Here is a 21,381-nt window from a genome sequence, read left to right as displayed (position 1 = left end):
ACGTACCAACCCATATCATCACCACGATCTGGGGAAAGCGGCGATGGCAGCTCTTCATCTCCAGTGGAGGTGCTTCACGAGGCATGCACTGTACAGATCAATTATACTGGCGAGCGTTTGTAGATGTGTGTGCAAAACAGGGTCCATAGCGGCACGCTTCGCATGAGCATGGATTGGAACGGGTAGCTGAAAATCGCGGAGTCAGGATAATCGGTAGTGGATGGCTTTTTGAAAAGCGCGTAGGCGATGACGTATGTCATGTGACATTTGGAGGAGCACTCGGTGAGAAGGAGACCAGCCAAAAAACGGAGAGTAGTGAAGGAAAGAGCGAAACAAGCGAGGGTAGCATTTCACTCATGAAACGCATGCAACTCCGCTATTACGGCAGCATTTCAAAAAATTTTCGCGGCTTAGTGTTCATTGCAGACTGGTGCACAACTGCAACACAGCAAATAAATTTCGATATCTGGCTCATTTAGGGCCCTTTATAGGGCCCCTCTCCAGGTGCAGAGCAGAGCATACAATGGGTGCTAACGATCGTGTTTGCAAAAAATAACATTTCTATGCACCCCAGAAAGGTTTGAAGTTTCAATCCATATGCCATTTTCCCTTTCTTTCGCGGCAACTGCACTCCAAGCCGGAGAGAGAGAGAGAATCAACTTATATACTGAGCCCTTAGTAATGGTTAGGGCGCACTGGCACCAGATGGGGTGGAACCTTCTTCTCAGGTCCCATATGCGTCTAGCAGTTCCTGGCCCCTAGCCGCAGTGCGAGCTGGGTCGGTAGGATGGGGCTGGACAACAAGGTCTCCCATCGCTCGGGAGGGTTGGTGCTGGGGAGCGCATCCCGTGCTCTTGCACAAGATGTTCCCAACAGAGCATGACACTTCATGCCCGTTTTGCAGACGATCAAAAGGCACTCTAGCACACATCCTTGCAGAGTGCACTAAGCTCAAAAACCCCCCACTATCCCTACCCCCTACCCTCCAAGCCGGAGGGTGACATAGTCACGTCCCTGTGTCTATGTGGTCGGGTCCACAGTGTGACATCGCTCGTGGTGACAAGTGACTTCCAGAATTATTCACAGCAACATCTGTTATTTGTGTGATCTGTTGCTTGAATTGACGAATTGAAGTTTAGAGAAATCATAAAACACACAAACAGAATGGCTGCTTGTTTTTTGTTTTACTTCACACCGAAGCGAGAGAGATGTACTTCCGCTTCGTCTGTCTGACAGACATTCAAAGTTCCTCCTAATTAGTGGCTATTTAGGGGAAGCTTTAGCTTGAGGTCAACTCCAATACCGCCTATTAAAATATATGTAAAGCCACGGCCGCTCGATCCAGAAGCACAAGGTGCGACCGCTGCGTCGCGCCTGAATGGCGTCTCGAGCCTAGTTCTCCGTGCGCCTGCTGCGGCGCCACTGCTCAGGGATGGCTGCTGATAGAGAGCACCTTCACAGCTGCGTCGGCATGCGCAATTTCCACTCCAGTTAAGGCGTAAATAATGCGTTTTATATTTGGAAATTGCAGACGAAATCTTTTAAGTCGTCATTGGAAGTGCTGATTACGCCACAAACGCAGCAGATTGTCACAGGGGTGGAAATCTGTTCTAGAATACGCCTGAACGCTATCCGTGACGGTTGCCCGTACGATGCACGACCGGGTGATGCACTTCCATCGAGAGGTTCTGCTTGAAGCAATCTATCAGTTCTTTTATTCACTTCTCGTAAACACGTATGCAAAGTAAAAATTTTACATAGGAAGAACTTGTACAGAGTTTCCCAAGTAATGCAAACTAACTTAGATGAAATAAGAATGCTTATCATTGTAAATAATCATCAGTAGATTGTTTCTCATAAAAACGAAGCATATTGAGTGATGCTAGAGGTTATCTAAGAAGTGCGCCCCTTTTAATGAAGCTTCAAAAGGCCTCTGCTTCAAACATGCTCATACCTGTTATTTGAGCACGCTTTCCATGAAACACATTCCCGCAGGATTCTTTCATTGTAGGAAGGTTTTTTTTCCCTGAAGTGGCCACTTGATTGCTGATAAAAACAGCAGCTTTGTCGCCCTTTTCCGCTCTTTGTAATACCTGAACAAAGGACTGAATTTCGTTGTTGTTTTCATAAACTAAGAGGCGGTTTTTCATTTCGTCCCGTTTGGACTGCAATTTTTTCAACTCTTATCCTTGATGGGCAACCTTTTTTTTTTCAATCTTTTGACTGCTTTCTTTGACTGTTCTAGGACGTCCACAATATATAATGTAGTTTGGCAAGCCTGGTCAACGAACAGAAAAACTACGTTCAGAGCATGATTCTAAGGCAGTCTCTGGAACTATAGCTTCCACCTCGTCGCTGAGAAACTGCAATACACTCTCGATGTTGGGGCTTTCTCCTGAGCTGCTGCAATTATCGCTTGCCTTAACTACTCTGTGATCAGTAAAGTTTCTTTGATGGCGTTTTTTTGGCTGCACATTCTCTTTTTGCAGGTACTGTGGATATTTGCAAAACACGGTCATTACCGCATTCGGAAGCAGGAGCCTAAGTTTCGTGTTCCTTTTATAGTCACTTTCTATAAAGTGCAGGGAACATACCAGAGACCTATAGCTTGGTTCCCACTTGTTTCCTTTTCCCAACACTCATTGGTGAGAGATATTTTTCAGCCCCGCTTCTCGACGCTCCAAGTCGCAGGGGAACTCGTGATATTTCACAGTCGGGTCCTTTTTGGCATTTGTGTCGCAGTGTGGCACACAACAGTTGCGCGGCGTCGCGCCACATGAACGAGGCTGGCTGTGGCACACACGCACACCGAAGAGCCTTAACAAAGCACAGCAAGCACAGGCAAACTTGCTCACACACACGCACGCGAAAAAGCACGAGATTAGCACAGAGCACGAGGCAAACACGTTCTGATGCGAGAACCAACGCCCGCTTAGCCCCGGCGCAATGTCTCAAAAGCATCCCTCAGCAGTGGCGCCCTCACCAAGAAAAGAGGTCGCAACTGTAAACTCGGCCGAGACGCGCCCGCCTATTGTCAGTGGCGCGAGTAGCTGGCCGCACCTTGCTTTGCATCGAGCAACCGTGGTAAAGCGCAGAAATGCTTTTATGACACAACTGCTGAACCCATTTGAATGAAATTGGCTGCATTTGAGTGTGAAATTGGAATTGAAGTGACTCTAGGAAGCAGAATTTTGATTTACGGCTTGGAAAGTTTTTACAAAAATTGGCGAAAATCAGAAAGTTTAGCAAATATAGAAGCATCAAGTTTAAAAGTTCATAACTATGCACCAAAAACAGATATCACAGTTCTGTAAACTGCATCTATTAGAGCATGTGAAGCATAAATTTCAGTATATGAATTTACAGCTTGCGTAACTTTGTTGTAATGTGTGCAAGGCCATTGCAAAAGTCCTGCTCACTTATTAGTTGTATGTTTCAGAGCAGTGTTTAATGTAGTGTTTCTCACAACTTTTTGATTACATGACCACTTTTTTACAGCGAATCAGTATTTGGCTAGAGCATTTCCGTCATCTGCGAACAGCCGACGAACTAGCTTGTTGGTGCACACAACCATGTGAACATGCTCGTTGCACTGCTCACACATTTGTCATCGTCATCTCCTTCCACAGGTGGCTCTTTTGCCATTCATTGCTTAAGGGGGTATGAGCCATTCATTGGCAACGGGAAACTGTCATCGTCGTCGTCGTCAACTACCAGCATCAGCAATGGCTCGAGCATCGTCATTTTCTTCCACAGCTGGCTCATTTACCACTCATCAATCCAGTACAGAATTTCATTTCTCTTTTGTCATTGTAATGGAGAGCAGAAGGAGGAGGAAAAACTTTTATGTGGTGGGGATGGTGGTGGTGAACCAATGCCTAAAGGGCCGCTCACCAGGCCCCATAGCCAATTTTGGTTATACGCTGCAAATTGCCACGTGTCTTCTAGGGAGCGTTCCGCCGCAAAAATTTTTCAAATCGGCTCATTAATAGCCGAGATAGAAATATTTCAGCGCCGGGAACCCATGATTTCAGAAGGCGAGCTCCACTGCATAGTGAGACACTCACTCCACTCGCCCCATGTAGCCTCCGCAAGCGAAATTCCTTCCCTGCGTTCTCCCATACTGGACCTCGAGGATTGCATGACGCATACGTCACGGGACCCGTCTTCAGTTCTTTTTCTCCTCGCTTGTTTTTTTTTTCTGCACTGCGCACTTTTGCTGATGGCGTTGCGCACGAGATGTTGTGATGTCTTGTTTCATGCAGTGCACGATTTTGCGCGCTGTGCACATTTACATACATCCTGTAAATAGTTTTGCTACTGTTCTTTTCACATAATATTATTTGGTGGAGGTGTGGGGCACTTCTGACGATGGGAGCTTCACAGCGCACGCCCCCTCGAATCTACTGCCATGCCTCTAGGTGATGACACGTCGCCCCCAGCTACGCCTGCGACCACTACCCAGTTTATCGCTCTCGCACAGGCCCGCGATCCCAGGACATTTTCCAGGATGAAAAGCGTTGACATGCATGAGTGGCTCAGCATGTATGAGCAAGTCAGCAAACAGAATAGCTGGGATTCAATTATAATGCTGTCAAACGTCATATTTTTCCTCAGCAGCACCCCTCGCGTCTGGTTTCGGACCCACAAGGACGATCTTACCAGCTGGGACGCGTTCAAGCAGGAGCTCCACGACTTTTTTGAAAACCTGTTTGGTCGAAAGCTTGCTGCCAAGAAACAACTGGCGGTATGTACCCAGATGTCAACTATGCCTTACTTGTTGTACATACAGCCTGGCCTTGTGTCTACAAGCTGACCAGAAGATGTCTGAGGCTAACAAGTTCACCCACATTTTGAAGGGTATTGCAGACTATGCATTCAATCTTCTTGTCTTCACCAACGTGACGACCGTTGACAGTGTGACAGTGCCGTCATCTAGAGTAAGTGCATATCGCCTCAGTTTGAGTGTCTGCCGAATACCACTGCAACATCGTCCTATGAGGCAACTTTGTCATCCATTAACGTCAGATGGTGTGACGTGCATCGTCCATCGAGAATTCAAGGCACCTATCCGGCTTATAAACTGTAGAAGGATCGACATTTGGGCGAGTTGGTACTGGTTGAACATCTTGAAGGGGCAGCGCGAAAAAAAAAACATAGGAAATTGGATAGGAAATAGGATAGGAAATTGGCCCAGGCTGCCTCCACTCATGCTGGGAAAGGCTGTACTGTTAAGCATTTGTCCCCGTTTGTGCGCTGTAGAATGGGAGTTGTGTACGAACTTCCATTTTCCTGCGGTCACGTATATATCGGTCAAACAGGTCGTTGCCTCAATATTAGATTGTCTGAACATAGGCGCTCACTAACGGGTAATGCCTACTCGCATGTCGCGCGGCATTGCTCTGAGCATGGGTGCACTCCAATATATAAAGACACCACAATACTTTTCACGCACAAAAATCAGACTACGAGGGAGATTATTGAGGCCTTCTATATCAGAAAAAAAGGGTCGCGCTGTGTAAGCATGCCATCGATAAATTTGCATGATAGTGAATTTGAATTTTTAAGCAGCTCCATAACGTAGTATTAGATTAAATGGTTTCGCGTGTTTTTTTGTTTTTTTGCCTGCGCACTGATATGACGCCATGGATGGGAGAGCACGTGGCTATGGGTTGTGTACTTAAGTGTATGTATGCCTTCGAATAAAGTTAGTTGTGAGTTCAGCGCTGTCCTGTGTGTTCCTGCCTTCTGTCGTCGTTTTTTTTTTCGCGCTGCCCCTTCAAGATGTTCGGCTTATAAACCCACGGTACCTGACACCTCAATGCCAGCTGTTTCATTTATACCGGCTGTTGTTCACCAGGAATTTGCGAACCTTGGCCTCTGCTCTACTGTCTGCAACATGAACACTCCTGACACTGTCCTAGTCTCTGTGGACAGGCCTTGTCACAGACCGTACACCCTTCGTTGTTCCAGAAACCCGTAGGACTGGAGAACAGCTGATGATAAACCTATCTGTTTTCGCTGCAGCCGAGCTGTACATATTGCTCACTCTTGCCACAGCCAGTGGCTCTCTTAGTCCCCTAGCCTATTTCCCCACTTACTCTGGTCCCTGCTGTGTTGCAAGCCACTATCCGCCCCACACCAAATCCTGAGCACCCAATGTAACTGAGAAAGGTCCCCGCTTTGTGGACGTGCAGTCGCCTCCGCCACATCGCTGTCCGTCTCATTTACTGGCTCACTGCAGCTCTCCTTCACCGTCTTTAAGCCATCACTTTTCCCCGAAAACTAGACTGTGCAGCTTTTGGGGGTGAAGCTGCACAATAAACGACTATAAACGATTATAAACGATTCACTGGCTTCACCTTATAAAGGGAGCAAGGAATCCCTTTATAAGGCGAAGCCAGTGAATCATTGCTGTCTGTTATGTTCGTGTTGCTGTCCGAATAAATGCTTGACTTCACGGCGTCTCTTGCCAACATGGCGACGAGGATGGGATCATTCGGGCAGAGGCAATGACCAAGCCTGAGGAAACGGCAACGACGCCACGGCAGGCGAGGACATCAGTGATGACCACCACCCTGGGATCTTTGGCCGAGTTCTGCCCAGACTCTGGCAATATCGAAGTCTACCTGGAAAGGTTCGACCTGTATGCAGCCGCCAATGGAACTGACCCAAGTAAGAAGTTGCAAGTTTTCTTAACAATCCTGGGTGAAAAGGCTTACGTGACTCCGTGTAGCCTGCTGCTGCTGAAGAAACCAATGGAAGTCAAGTAGGAAGAAGCTAGAGAAGCTCTCCGAAAGCACTATGCTCCAAAACGGTCAGTGGCTACTGAACGGTATCACTTTTACCAGCGAAAGGAAGAGCTGGAAGAAAGCCTAAAACAGTTCATCGTCGAGCTGAAAAGACTGGCTGCGATGTGCTCGTTCAGAAGCTTTTTGGAAGAAGCGCTCCAGGATCGACTGATTGCTGGACAGATTTGATTCAATGCCGTCTTCTTGCTCTGTCAGACGACGAAGTCACCTGGGAGCGAGTATGCAAATTTGCCACTGCCTTGGAAATGGCCCAGAAAGACACCAGAGAAATGCTACCGGAGGGGTCAACCGCCAGTCCTGCCGACGTTTACTGGCATCGGGAGCCAACCACGCAAGGCAGGTGACATGCGACGAAGACCGCTAGCAACGAGCAGCGTGCCCCCCAAAATGGTCCAAGGAAGCAACGTGGGAAAGGCATTGTTCGCGCCTGTCATAGATGCGGCGGACTGCACGCACCAGTGAGTTGTCCTTTTCTTTAAAAATATCTGCTTCAAATGCTCGAAGCCAGGGCATGTAGCGAAAATATGCAAAACAAAGGTTGTGCACAAAGTTGAGGAGACCTTGCTGTCAACAGACTTGCTTACTGTTGGTACGAGTAACCAAGTTCATAGCTCTCCGCCTATTGTGCTTAAAGTAAAAGTAAATGGCAAGGAGATTCCGATGGAACGGGAGCAGCTGTGACCATAATGTCTGAAAGAGACTTTGATGAAAATTTTCCAAACTACCCATGTTCCAAAGACGACGTGCGTCTAGGAGTGTATAATGGCACTGCACTCAAAGTGAAAGGCGTAGCAAACGTCAATGTATCTTATCAGAACCGAAGCTACAATCTGCCTCTGACAGTTGCAAAGCAAGAAAATGAAGCCTGCATGCCGGCGCTTTTAGGTCGCGATTAGATGACTACACTAAAAGTTGACCTGCAGAATGCTGTTCAGCAGTTGCAACGTGACATGTATAACGTACAGGAGGGCAGGCAGTTGGTAGCAGCGGAAGCTGAAAAGAAGTTGAAACAGTTGTACGGTGGTGTGTTTGAGCCAGGCTATGCTTCTATCAAAGGATTCACTGGTAGTATCCGAATGAAAACCGATGTTCATCCAACTTTTTGTAAGGCGAGACCAGTACCATATGCTTTGCGCGAACAAGTGGAGAATGAATTGCGTGACCTTGAGAAAGCTGGTGTGGTGTACAGACTCGGGCACAGTGATTGGGCTACACCGCTAGTTATTGTGCCAAAGAAAACAGGAAAAGAGATTAGGATATGTGGGGATTACAGAGTCACGGTCAGTCGGGATATTGAATTTGATCACTATCAACTGCCTCTGCCAGAAGACATATTCACGTCACTGGTTGGAGGGACCATGTTCACCTTACTGGATTTGTCGAAGGCTTACCTACAGCTTGAGCTGGCTGAGCAGGCACAGCAACTGCTCACGGTGAATACGCACATGGGACTTTTCAGGTTCCGGTGATTGCCATACGGAGTGGCAAGCGCACCTGCAATGTTTCAGGCCATGATGGACCAGGTTTTACGAAACATCCCTGGGACAGCCTGTTACCTGGATGATGTGTTAATAGCAGACAAAAACCTGAAAGAGTGCTATGACCGTTCCCAGCAAGTGCTACAAGCACTCAGCAAGCATGGCATTCGTGTAAACGCAGAGAAATGCAAATTTTTCCAAGAAATTGTTTGTTACTTGGGGCACGACCTAGACAAGCATGGCATACGCCCAGCAGTGGAAAAAGTAAAGGCGATTCGAGACGTGCCAAAACCAAGTAATGTGACTCAGCTAAAGCATTTTTGGGCCTAGTAAACTACTATGCCAAATTTTTGCCTGACCTAGCAAATGTGGTAGAACCTCTCCACCAACTGTTGTGCAAGGGCAGCACATGGAAATGGTCGAGCCAGTGTGACGCATGTTTCAGTCGCTGTAAGAATTTGAAAAGTGAAGACATGGTCTTGGAACTGTATGATGTAAAGAAGGATATACAGGTGACATGAGACGCTTATGCTTACAGCTTAGGCGCAGTGCTGTCGCACATGGTTGAGGGCGTAGAGCGACCGATGGCGTATGCATCACGTACGATGATGCCTGCTGAGCGTAACTACGCGCAAGTGGAAAAAAAAGTGCTTGCAGTTGTTTTTGGAGTGAAGAAATTTCATAAATATCTGTACGGGCGTACTTTCAGTGTAATCACTGATCACCAGTCGCTCACAGTCATATTTAAGGCAAAGCACCACACAAATGCAGTAGCTGCAGCTCGTGTGCACCGCTGAGGAATTTTTCTTGCAAACTACAGCTTTCGTATTTTGGACAGACCTAGAACAAAGATAGCCAATGCAGATGGATTATCACGCCTTCCACTGCTAGAAGCCGGTGACGAGGCAGAAGAAATCTTTTATTTTTCACCTGTCAATAAACTCCCCATAACTGCGAAAGATATCGTGCATGAAACTGTGAAAGAACCAGTTCTCAGTGCTGTTCGTGAAATGGTATGGCACGGATGGCCGCACGCTGTGGATGCTCATTATCAGCCTTTCTTCGTGAGGCAATTTGAACTTTCTGTGGATTGCGGTTGTGTGGTGTGGAACAACAGAGTCGTGATACCACATTCACTTCAAAGTGAAGATATGTGTTTGTTGCATGAGCAACACATTGGCATTACAAAGATGAAAGCCCTTGCAGGGTCAATGGTTTGGTAGCCAAAGATAGGCAACTGCTTGCAACAAATTGTAAAGCTGTGTGAAATTTGTCAAAGCACAAAATCTGTGGTGCCACTAGCGCCGCTTTCATCTTGGAAGTGGTGCACAAGCAGTTGGGAGAGGATACATCTAGACTTTGCTGAAAAAGAAAAAAAAAAATTTTCCTTTTAGCTGTAGATTCCTATTCCAAATGGTTGGAAATAAGAGTCATGACGTCAACGACCGCGCACAGCACGATCGAAATAGTGCGCTTGTTGTTGCAAGTCATGACCTACCGACAGAGGTACTCACTGATAACGGGCCGCAGTCTCGTGCAAAAGAGTTTGAGGACTTTCTATTGGCAAACAGGGTTAAGCATACGCTTACTCCGCCATATCATCCTCAGTCCAACGGTTCAGTCGAACGTGCGGTTCAAAAAGTAAAGCAGCCGCTGTTGAAGCAATTGCTGGAAGACCAAAGGAATGAAAGTTTCAGGTCGCTCCAGCACAGAATCGATAATTTTCTGTTCCCTTATAGAACAACGCCACATACATTTACCAGCCAAACACCTGCTGAACTCTTCGTGAGGAGGAAGTTGCGCACAAGGTTGTTGTTATTGAAACCAGATCTGCAGGATGCAATAAATGCCCAATCTGGGAGGAATGTATGCAGTGCAAACAAGAGGAAGCGTTCACCCAGAGTATTTTCTGTTGGGGATAGAGTGTTTGTGCGTTTAGTATGTGGGGAACAAGTGAAATGGCGTCCAGGCAAGATTGTGGATGTGAAATCGGCAATGACATACCTTGTGGTTGTGGATGGGCAGACGCAGTTTGTGCATGCGGACCATTAGCGACATTCTTGTGTAAAGCCTGGTGGTGTTGTGAAAGAAAATGATGTACCTTTTCCACATGCAAGTGAACTGTTTGAAAGTGAAAGTCTCTTGCACCCGCCTCAAACCGGCCAGTGTTGGATCGGAGTGATGGTTACCCACTCTCACGTGGAGCGCAAAGTGCATCAACGTCAGAATAGAGCGATGTCGGTTCACCTGTGCTACCCAGGTGCAGCGCTCATGATAAGCGGAAGCCGAATCGTCTGACATATGACAGATTCTGATCTTGTTGGAGGAGAAGTGTTGTATGTGTGCAACGTTTTGCAAGCGTGTTGTCTCTAGTCACTGTGTGCCGCATATCTGATGCATGCGGTCACTGTTCACATGTGCTTTTGTATCGCTAGCCAATGGCATGCCTCGGTTGCACCCATGCTCCCTTTATAAGGTGAAGCCAGTGAATTGTTGCTGTCTGTTATGTCCGTGTTGCTGTCTAAATAAATGCTTGACTTCACGGCGTCTCGTGCCAACACATGTCCCCCAGAACTTTAGAATAAGTCCATGTTGATACCGTCTCTGTCAGAGCTTTGGTTGATACAGGGACGCAAGTCTCTGTCATGAGTGCCAGTTTCCATCGTTGCATGAAGAAGATCCTTGCACTTCCCACGACCCGAGTCGTATGTGTCGTTGACGGTGCTATGGTCACTGTTGCTGGAATCTGCAAAGCTCGCGTTACCATTGCTGGGGACCAGGTGGTTGTTATTTTAATAGTCCTTGCGCAGTGCCCTCACGGCCTCATACTTATATTTGATTTTCTTTTTGCTAATTCCACTCTGATTTATTGCTCCACCGGTATCCTCCGCCTTGAACTGCCTCGCCTCTGTGAACCCAGTGACCAACCTCCTCCGTGTCACTTACATTGCAGCGATTTTGTTCTCCTGCCATCTAAAACTGCGGTGTATTTCGAATTGTCATGTTTGCAATCTATTCCAGATGGCGACTACTACGTGACACCTCTTACTGATGTCCTGCTCACACACGATGTTGCTGCACCCTACATGGTCCTGTGCATTACAACAAACAGAACCTGCCTTCCACTTGTGAATTTTAGCCTCATCAAGCAAGTATTTCCAGAGTGGTTTTCCGTAGTCCACATTTGCCCCCTGCAAGACTTCCAGCTAGAAGCTTCTGCAATGGACGCTACACGTCCTCAGAAGAGCGCTCCGACGCTGACAACTTGTAGCAGACGCACAGTTCATAGCTTGATCGCCAGTGACCTTCCGCCTGAGCACACCGGCACCCTGAGATGTATTCTCAAGTCTTCTCGGGACATTTGGTGATTGGCATTTGGGCTATACGTCTGTTGTCACGCATCGCATACACACAGGCAATGCCAGCCCTGTTCACCGTCGCCCCTATTGAGTGTCTGTGTCTGAGCGAAGCGTCATCAAGCAGGAAGTCAACAAGATCCTTGCGAGGAATATTATCGAGCCATCCTCCAGTCCCTGGGGATCCCCTGTTGTTTTAGTGAAAAAGAAAGACAGATTGCGGTGCTTTTGTATGGATTATTGGCACCTCAGCAACATTACGAAGAAAGATGCTTACCCGTTACCACAAATTCGTGATGCCCTTGTTTCTCTGTATGGTGCCAATTACTTCTTTTCTATCGACCTTTGATCTGGATATTGGCAGATTGCTATGGACCCCATGAACCACAAGAAAATGGCTTCTGTAACTCCTGATGGTTTTACCAGTTCAAAGTCATGCATTTTGGTCTGTGTAATACCCCATACACATTCGAACGAATGATGGACTCTCTGCTTCATGGGTTCAAAGGGGATGCATGCTTGTGTTATTTAGACAACGTGATTGTATTCTTAGCAAAGCGATGTGCATCTTGCAAAAGATTGAGGCACTACGTGATAGCAGGAACAGGAATGACCGGAGGGTTTATTGTCATGTCGTTATATAGGCAAGAGTTCTATAACAGTCAACAGCACTGAGTGTGTTCGTGCTGTTGTGATAAGGTAGGGCATACAGCGCATGCCTGATACATCCTCTGGGGGGAATAAAGAGGCACAACAGTTCGGGTTCAGTAAAGAAGCACAACAGTTCAATAACAGTTTAACAAAGAAGCACAGCAGTTCAGAAGCCCCACAGTTCAGGTCACTTGATTAAAGCCTTCATCGTAACTAAGTTGCTGTGGTGGCTTGACTGTTCGAGCCGATCTGCTCGGGACCAGTGTTGGCCTTGGAGGAATTGCTGTCACGTGCTGAGCTGTCATAGGTTCCGTGCCCTTGGCTGACGACGGTTGTGGTCGCGGATATGTAGGCACTGTAACACCACAGCTGCTCGATGCAGGGGCACCAGAGTCAGCGGACGGACTGTCTGGTGAACCGCAGTCGTCATCATCACTTATGCTTGCTGCACACTGCTCGCGAGTCTGAAGGAGATGCCGTCTGTTACGTCTAACACACGACCATCTTCTGTTTCCACCTCGTAGGACCTCGGAGTTCTTGTAACCACAGTTCCCTTCGGTGACCATGTTGCGTTCCTAAGCCTTACGATGGACCCTTTATCCAAGGGCGATAAAGGTTTTCCGCCGCTGTACTGACGATGCTTCTTGATCGCCGTAGACTGCATGTCGCTGAAGTCTGGTACATTAGATCTGAGGCGCCTGCCTTGAAGAAGTTCTCCCGGGGATCTGCCGTCTTCAAACGGTGTAGAACGGCAGGCCAGGAGGCCTAGCCGGAAGTCTTCGCTCGAGTCTTCGCTTTTCTTCAGTAGGCGCTTCACTATCTGAAAACCTTTTTTGGCCAGATCATTGGACTGTGGGAAGTGCTGACTTGATGTGTTGTGAGTGAAGTCGTATTTTCTTGTGAATTCAGCAAATTAGCAGCTTGAAAACTGCGGCCCGTTGTCTGTGCACACCTCTAGGAATACACCATACCTGGCGAATATGGTGCTGAGAGCCGAAATCGCCATTTTCGCAGTGGCGTCCAGGAGTTTCTGGACTTCTAGCAAGCTTGAAAGCGCGTGATACGCCACGATGTTCGAACATCCCCCAAACGAAAAAATGTCCACACCGATGCGAAACCATGTGCAGAATGGGACTCGGCGCATCATTAATAATTCTTTCAGTTGCTTGTAGGAAAACTTCCGACAAGTAGAGTAACTCTAAGTCAGCAGGTAGATAGGGCAGGGTCGTTGCTGAGCCCAGGCCAGAAAACCAGGCGTCGTGCTCTTCCTTTGCATGTCTGCAATCCCAGGTGCCCAGCATGAATTCATCCTAAGATTTCACATCACATGCTTTTTGGTAGGACCACTTTCGTTCCTTTTAGCAGTATTCCATTCACGACCGAAAGCTCTGACACAAATGGCTTTAGTTCACCTTGCAGGCTCTCACTGCTCAACAGGCTGGATACGACTGTGCTTAGGTAGCAGTCACAAGCAGTTTCACGCACCAGCTTCTGACACGTAGCATCTGTGACCAAGTAGCCCAGGATTTGTACCGTGTGCACCTCCATGTCGTCCGCAGCGCCAGCATTGTCGTCCTGACTAGCCAGCGATGACCTTGACAGCATGTCAGCCAAGATTAGGTGTTTTGCTGGTTCATACTGCAATAGGAAGTCATATTTCAGAAGCCTCAGCAAGAGCCTCTGAAGGCGGGGTGGCATGTCACAAATCCCTTTGGCAGCAATGGATAGGAGCAGTTTATGGTCTGTCTCAATAACAACTTTGTGCCAGTATATGAACTGGTGAAACTTCTTGCAGCTGAATGAAATGCTGAGAGTCCCCTTTTCATTCTGTGTGTAACGCTGTTCAGCTTGTGTTAGCACACGAGATGCATAGGCCACTGGCCTCACCACCATTGTGGCACTGCAAGAGCGCTGCGCCTACTCTGTCTTTGGATGCATCGCACATTATCTTAGACTGCTTCTGAGGATCAAAAATAGCAAGCACGGGCGTTGTGCTTAGAATCTGTAAGGTGCTTTTCCACTCTATCCTGTGGTTTTCAGTCCACTCGAACATGTGCGCTCTTTGATAAGCACTCGCAGAAGTGCAGTCCGCTCCGATATTCGCGGCACGTACTTAGCAAAGTAATTCAGCATACCGAGCATGCGCTGAACATGACATTTGTTTTTGGGCTTTGGCGTTTCAAGCAGGATCTGAGAGGTTTCTACCCCTGAATCTCAACTAGAATGAGTAGCTACCAATGTTTTCTATTACTTGCTGCTGTGTTCCCACCTTTGCAATGTTATCATTGCCCTTCATAAACAAAGCTCTGAAGCTGTAGCAGGTTGTCGCACAAAGGATGGTGAATAACCTAAATGCTACAAACTTTGTAAGTGTGGTTTTTATTGCCGTGTTCCTGCCTCTGTAATGTTTTCATTGCCCTTCATAAAAAAAGCTCTGAAGCTGTAGCAGGTTGTCGCACAAAGGATGGTGAATAACCTAAATGCTTAAAAACTTTAAGTGTGGTTTTTATTTGAGCCAGAAAAGCAACAAACGCACAGCGTACACAGTTGTTTACAAAAACAGGCTCTGGGTTGCTCATCATTGCATGCAGGCATCACCAACTTTGACCTGTTGGGCGACTTTGGCCGCATTGAGTGGCTGGCCAGCTTTCCACTGGTGCTCACCTACAACGTGGTGTTTGTGGCTGCGGCTGCCACCAGCCTGGCCACCAAGGTGACAGCGACAGTGCGCACTGAGCTGCTGGGACGCCTTGCAGCCTGGGGCACGGCCACCCCTTGGTTGTTACCAAAGGAGGACTGACATTGCACTAATTATTTATTAATAGTTCCTAATTTTCTTAGCTTTAACAGTGGCATTACTTATGTTGCTTTAGTTAAGTATTGTGGATGCATATATTGCACTGCTCACCTGACCTTTGTCTTGCTACCCTGTGTACAAGCCCATGTTTATGTTTACCTACCTTCAGGCCTGTTCATTATTTTTCTTACCCCTGTGTATTTTCTTTTTGTAAATAATGATCACTAAACTGGTATGAACAACTCAGACAATTGCAGTGGGCTGATCACCTAGTCACAGCTTTCCAGGTCATATGTTAACATGCTGCAGTGAGCAAGAAATGCCCAGCATCTCTCTGCCTCGTGGCACTGGTGCTTTACTAAGACATACCCTATGGCGTTCACATACAATCCACTGCACTGTTTGCTAGGAATGCAGCAGAAGTCAGCAGTAGACATACAGCACATGGATTTGTGTATTCAAAGCATTAGCTTTGGGCTGCAGATCACAACACTTGGGGGAGAGCATTGGTTCAAACACCTGCTGCCCAGCTGTTACTATGGCTTTTTTGAAAGATTTGTGTGGGAGAATGTTTCTTGTACAGATTTGCTACTTGCAAATAAGCTGTTCAGCTGAACATGGTTTAGTGCCCTTTACAGGGGACATGCATCACCGTAACATTGCCTTCTCAATTATGAACTTACGATTGTTGTATTTTCCTATGTGTAAGTGACATTGTGACTCATCCCCCATGCAGGCACTCGTTTCGGTGAGAAAAGGTGGCATAAAAATTGTACGTCTGTATAAGATGCATGTCTTTATTTGCTGAGCATGGTGAAGCCTGACCACACAATTTTATGTTCCATGCATGAAATATTTTAGTGTTTTAGCCATCATGATCTTTAGCGTAGTGTGCAATACACAATCTGCCACAAGGGACATGCTCACATGTGCAGATGTAATCTTGTCTACCTGCAGGTGAATATTCTAATTCTTTTCCATTTTTGGCATGCTCAATTAACCTGTAAGCCATCTCCACACACTGCGGAATACTAATGTGTCAATGGGAGTGCCAGGTATGTGTGGCTTGCCTGCCCTCAACTGCTGGCATGTTCGTGCTCAGATTTCACATAGAGGTGGCATTTCACAGTGCATGCAGCTTAATGACATGTTTTGTTGCATTACTGCCTGTTTTGCCGGCAATAAAGCAGAAGGAGCTTAATTTGTGGTAATGCTTGACAAGAATGTATAATTTATGTGAACAAAACAGTGACCGCTATTTCTCACTGTAATGGCAAAATAAGGCACACTGTGTTTTGCCCTGACACTACCAGATGGTGCCACCCTTTCAGTGCAGCAAAATAAGCAAGGTGTTTGCTGCACATTATTTTCCACCTAGTGAACACGCACAAAAAGGCAGAAACATTTACAGTGACACGGGCAGCTCTTCCAACTGATCTACTTAGGGTGCATACCCATGAATAATTAAACATAAAGACGGACGTGTAGAAGATGGATCACAACTCATCACATCACTTTACTTTCCTTAAAGACCCCTTTTGGGGTGTTACATAAGGGGTGGGGTTTACAAGATGCAGGCGTTTACAGAAGTCGAAAATGTGGATGGACAGGTTATGGCAGCGATATGGTGGGGAAGGCCGTTCCAGTCAGTTGCCGTTCGTGAAAAAAATGAGTTCATGAAACTGTTGATTAGAAAAAACTTAGAGCGCTAAATACCGTATTTACCCGCGTATAACCCGCCCCTGCGTATAACCCGCACCCCTAACTTTGAACTCGGCGGAAAAAAAAAAAAAAAAAACTCGCGTATAACCCGCACGTCTACCTGAAAAAAAAAAAAAAATGAGCGCTAGAAAGATGAAACTCACACTCAGTGATCATTTCGTTTTCAGAACATTTATTCAAACGACCGCCACCACGTCACTGGTTATCCGATTCTTAATCGTCGCCGCTCTCACTACTGCCATCCGAGGCTTCATCGCCACTCTCAAAGACGTAGTCGTCCTCGGAACCATCCAGACTATTACTGATCGCACATTTTTTAAAGCTTTTGCGCACCAAATCGGCCGGTATCGCTTTCCACGCATCCACGATCCACTGGCACAGCAATGGAATGTCAGGCCTTCGCACGCGTCCCGTCGGTGTGAGGGCGTAAATGCCGTCGGCCATCCACTGGGCATACAGCCGCTTCACGTGTGCCTTGAACGGCTTGTTCAGGCACACGTCGAGTGGCTGTAGCATGGACGTCATGCCGCCAGGTATTATGACGAGGTCGGTGCTGGTCTCGGCAAGGCGAGCCTTCACCGCATCAGTGCAGTGGCCTCTGAAGGAATCTAGTACGAGCATCGACCGGCGTGCCAGCAAGGCACCTGGTCTTCGCTCCCAGATTACTCGAAGCCAGTCACTGACTAGGCCACTGTTCATCCACGAATTTTCTTCCGCACGCACAACGATTCCTGGGGGCAGTGGAATGCTAGGTAGCGTCTTGCGTTTGAAAATCACATACGGGCGCAGTTTCGTGCCGTCAGCCAAAGCGCATAGCATGACTGTGCAGCGCAGCTTGGCATTTCCGCCGGTCAGCACGCTGACTGATTTGGAGCCCTTTTTTTCCATGGTCGTGTCCATCGGCATCTCAAAGTACACAGGTGTTTGATCAGCATTTCCCACCTGAGACAGCAAATAGCTGTGCTCCTTCCGAAGTGCGATCACATATCGTTGAAAGTTCAACAACTTTTCCTCGTAGGCTTCAGGAAGCCGCTGGCACATGGTTGTTCGCCGCCGCATAGAAAATCCATGTCTTCGCATGAAGCGCTGAAGCCATCCACGGCTTGCACGAAACTCACGTGGAATGTTCAATTCCCGGGCCAACTTCAGGGCTTCCATTTGCGCCATCTCAGTCGAAACAGCGTGGCCACGACTTCTCTGCTCCTCAATGAACTTCGCAAGCTGCGTCTCGAGGTGGGGGTACGCGCCAGTCTTCGGACCCCGAAACGCTCGCCTGTTCCGGTTCGTTGCTTCGAGACTCTTTTTTTTTCTTCCTCCAGTCGCGAATGCACGACTCGTCGACGTCATGCTGTCTTGCAGCAGCTCTGTTGCCGATTTCTTCGGCAGCGGCTATAATCTTTAGCTTCTCTTTCGCTGTGAAACACTGCCGTCGAGTCGCACTCATGATGCCAAAACAAAGCAGGCAAACAGTGCAAACTGGGGTAAGTACACCCGTGAGCAAAAGTATACGGACCACGGGAGCGCGTGCCAAACTGCATCGACGCGCCGTCTACCGACGTGGTGCCTGCTGTCGAGAGGGCCGCAAGAACAGCGGTGCGCATGCGCGTCCCATCATATCTGCTGGCCTGACATATAGCCTTGCCTGACGTGGTTATGGTGCTCGTAGACTAAACGTCCACTGGGCGTCGTTTTGTCTGCTCCGTCGCATCTGAGCCATTGTTTTACGCAGCGGCTGCGGCTGGGCAGGCAGTACAGACGGCTTCGGCAACGCTGACGCATGGGCTATTTTATATTCTCGCGCATCTAAAGGCGTCAGAGAAGGCAGCGCGGCACGCGATATTCCCCCCAAAGAAAGAATGAAAGCAAAGCGCGGCGGACGCACGTGCCTGCCCAGCCGCAGCCGCTGCGTAAAACAATGGCTCAGATGCGACGGAGCAGACAAAACGACGCCCAGTGGACGTTTAGTCTACGAGCACCATAACCACGTCAGGCAAGGCTATATGTCAGGCCAGCAGATATGATGGGACGCGCATGCGCACCGCTGTTCTTGCGGCCCTCTCGACAGCAGGCACCACGTCGGTAGACGGCGCGTCGATGCAGTTTGGCATGCGCTCCCGTGGTCCGTATACTTTTGCTCACGGGTACACTAAACAGCGCCTAACGCGAGGCTCAACAATGCTGGCCTTTCGTTGGCCCTTCATCGGCTTGACAAGCGTCGATGACGATGGGGATGGCGGACTACACGGGGAGACCGCCGCACATTGCGGTGAAGCCGCCCCCCCCCCCCTCCCAAGGAAAAAATTCGCAGATAACCCGCACCCCCACTTTTTAAACGCGTTTTTTCACATTTTGGTGCGGGTTATACGCGAATAAATACGGTACACGAAAGACGTAGAAAAAGGAACGCACACCACACGAGCGCTCTGAGTTTTTATTAATATGCGTTACTAACTAGCCCACCTAACTATTCTTTTACAGCTGTTGAGACAACCAGTTTAATGTGAAAGCAGCTCATTTCAGACTTATTACAGCAGAAGCAATATACAGCATAAACCGCTTTTAGTGTAAGTCGCCAAAGTCATGAATATGCACATAAGCAGTACTGCACTATAACAAAAACATTTTTCAAAGGCTGAACACATGCAAAACGTGTAAACCAAGCAGCCAAATGTATGTGAGAATCGAAGCATGTGACCAGGATGTTTGCATTCATTTAAATTTACAAACATTGAAACGTTAATGTGTATGGACCAGTGGTCTTCGCATGAAGCATACAAAGCAAATCAGAAAAAAAAAGAAAAAGTTGTGCAGATCCCATGCACTGTGAGAGCTTATGTTATACGAAGCATTTTGCAGGTACCTGGCTATCCAATGTTGTTTGATGTTTCGCAAACCGATACCAGGAGGACCAACATGTTCCTGTAAGTTCAGTAGTTGTGTATGGGTGGCTTGCAAGTGTATGCGACGACTTCAGCATGATGAAAACCACATTGTAGATGACGGCAGTGGCATGATTTCTGTGCTGGCCATCCAACGTGAGCCTACTGCATGGTGACTGTCTACACAGGTAGGGGACAAAAAAAAAGTGAGAGAAACACAGATTGCGAAGTCATCAGCGGTGTCTGGTAAAACGACGATGGCATTTGTACTTTGGTGAAGAAATGTTAGAACCTGATTAACTTGGGTGATCATGAAGTCTCTACAATGTCCGACAGTTCCTACATAGCATAAGTTGCTAGCAATGGGCTGTGTGTTGAAATGCAAAGAACACTGTAGCTGCGCAAAAGTCGTATCGAAGTCTCAGGACCTTCGTTTCGGTCACTTGAAGCGCATATGTTTCGAGAATGTTACCACCTTCGTCAAATATTTTCTTCTTGCATGGATGCTATAGGTGTTAGCACCAAGCTGACCATAAAGTGAAAGGCTTAGCTAATGGGATACAAACCTACACTGCAATAAGATAGTTCGCAACCCATAATTGCATTAACAGGGTGTCTACCAACCGGGAAAACTGGGAATTCTCAAGGAATTTGAACAGTCTGGAAAAACTCAGGGAATTTGTGCTTCTATCAGGGAAAATTAGCTGTAACTTTATTGAAAGGGAACGAAAGTCGTGTTAATGCTGGCTCCAGTAACGGAGGAATCACAACGAATCGTCATTGACGCCGTGTCATTGGCACAATATATTGCCAGAGTAGTTAACGACTGATTTTCTAGACGCCCGATTTTTCGGACATGCCCGATAATTAGCACGGCTTTGCGGCACCACCACGTACTCCATATAGTCCATATAGTATAGCGCCGTGTTTGTCTCCTCCTCATTCTGGTCCTGTCGTTTAGCGCTGTTTGAATTTTATTGTTACCATGCAACACCAACTCGCCCAATCCGCTGCCCTTCCGCAATGTATATTGCCCTGACTGCAGGTCTGAAATGGCATTAATCAAAGTCGCCACCGCAACTATTTTGATTATCTCGCCGCCTCGAACCGGCACTCTCGCACGCAGATCCGCTGGCAGCCGTAACCACCACCGTGGCAACGTTAGGCCTCGCTGCTTCTATGTTCGCTATTAAGCTTCTTGGCGTGCAATGCCATGTTTTTCAATGAAAGAATTCGCCGCTATCACCAATGGCACTGACTCCGCCTTTTTAATCCTCGCGATTGGTTTTGAAGCTCGCAGAGCACAGCGCGTTGTGTAATGTCAGTCTCCGAAAGTTAGCTTTGCCTCAATACATTAGTGTTAGGCGGTGAAACATAAGCGTGGGAAGGGGCAATTGTCACGGGACACAGTACGTGTTCCTTAATTATACACACGTGCACCCCCATCTCCTGTCACAGTACGAGCACTGATATGCCTAGTAAGTGTACTGGCAGGCCTTAAGAGCTTTTTCGGGCTATTCAAAGGCGGCCTTACAATGCCTTCTGTCATCTCTTCGTCGCGTGGGAAGGGGCAATTGTCACGGGGCACAGTATGTATTCCTTAATTATACACATGTGCACCCCCATCTCCTGTCACAGTACAAGCATCGATATGCCTAGTAAGTGTAGTGGCAGGCCTTAAGAGCT

General features: G+C 47.6%; 1 protein-coding gene across 8 annotated transcripts in view; it reads left to right on the top strand.

Moving 5' to 3' along the window:
- lili (LMBR1-like protein lilipod) overlaps positions 1–16,295 on the top strand; it is a 306,045-nt gene extending 289,750 nt beyond the window's left edge. For 7 of the 8 annotated variants that reach the window (XM_075693928.1, XM_075693931.1, XM_075693930.1 and 4 more), the window contains one exon: positions 14,889–16,295. In XM_075693928.1, the coding sequence (XP_075550043.1) occupies positions 14,889–15,097 (209 nt within the window). In that variant the 3' untranslated portion in view covers positions 15,098–16,295. The remainder of the gene's footprint in view (positions 1–14,888) is intronic. The other variant, XM_075693933.1, reaches the window with a different exon arrangement.
- The last annotated feature ends 5,086 nt before the right edge of the window (positions 16,296–21,381 follow it).

This window comes from Dermacentor variabilis, chromosome 5, assembly GCF_050947875.1.
Source record: "Dermacentor variabilis isolate Ectoservices chromosome 5, ASM5094787v1, whole genome shotgun sequence".
Classification (NCBI taxonomy): domain Eukaryota; kingdom Metazoa; phylum Arthropoda; class Arachnida; order Ixodida; family Ixodidae; genus Dermacentor; species Dermacentor variabilis.
Note: the sequence above shows the minus strand (reverse complement) of the source record. Positions and strands in the feature narration are given on the sequence as shown.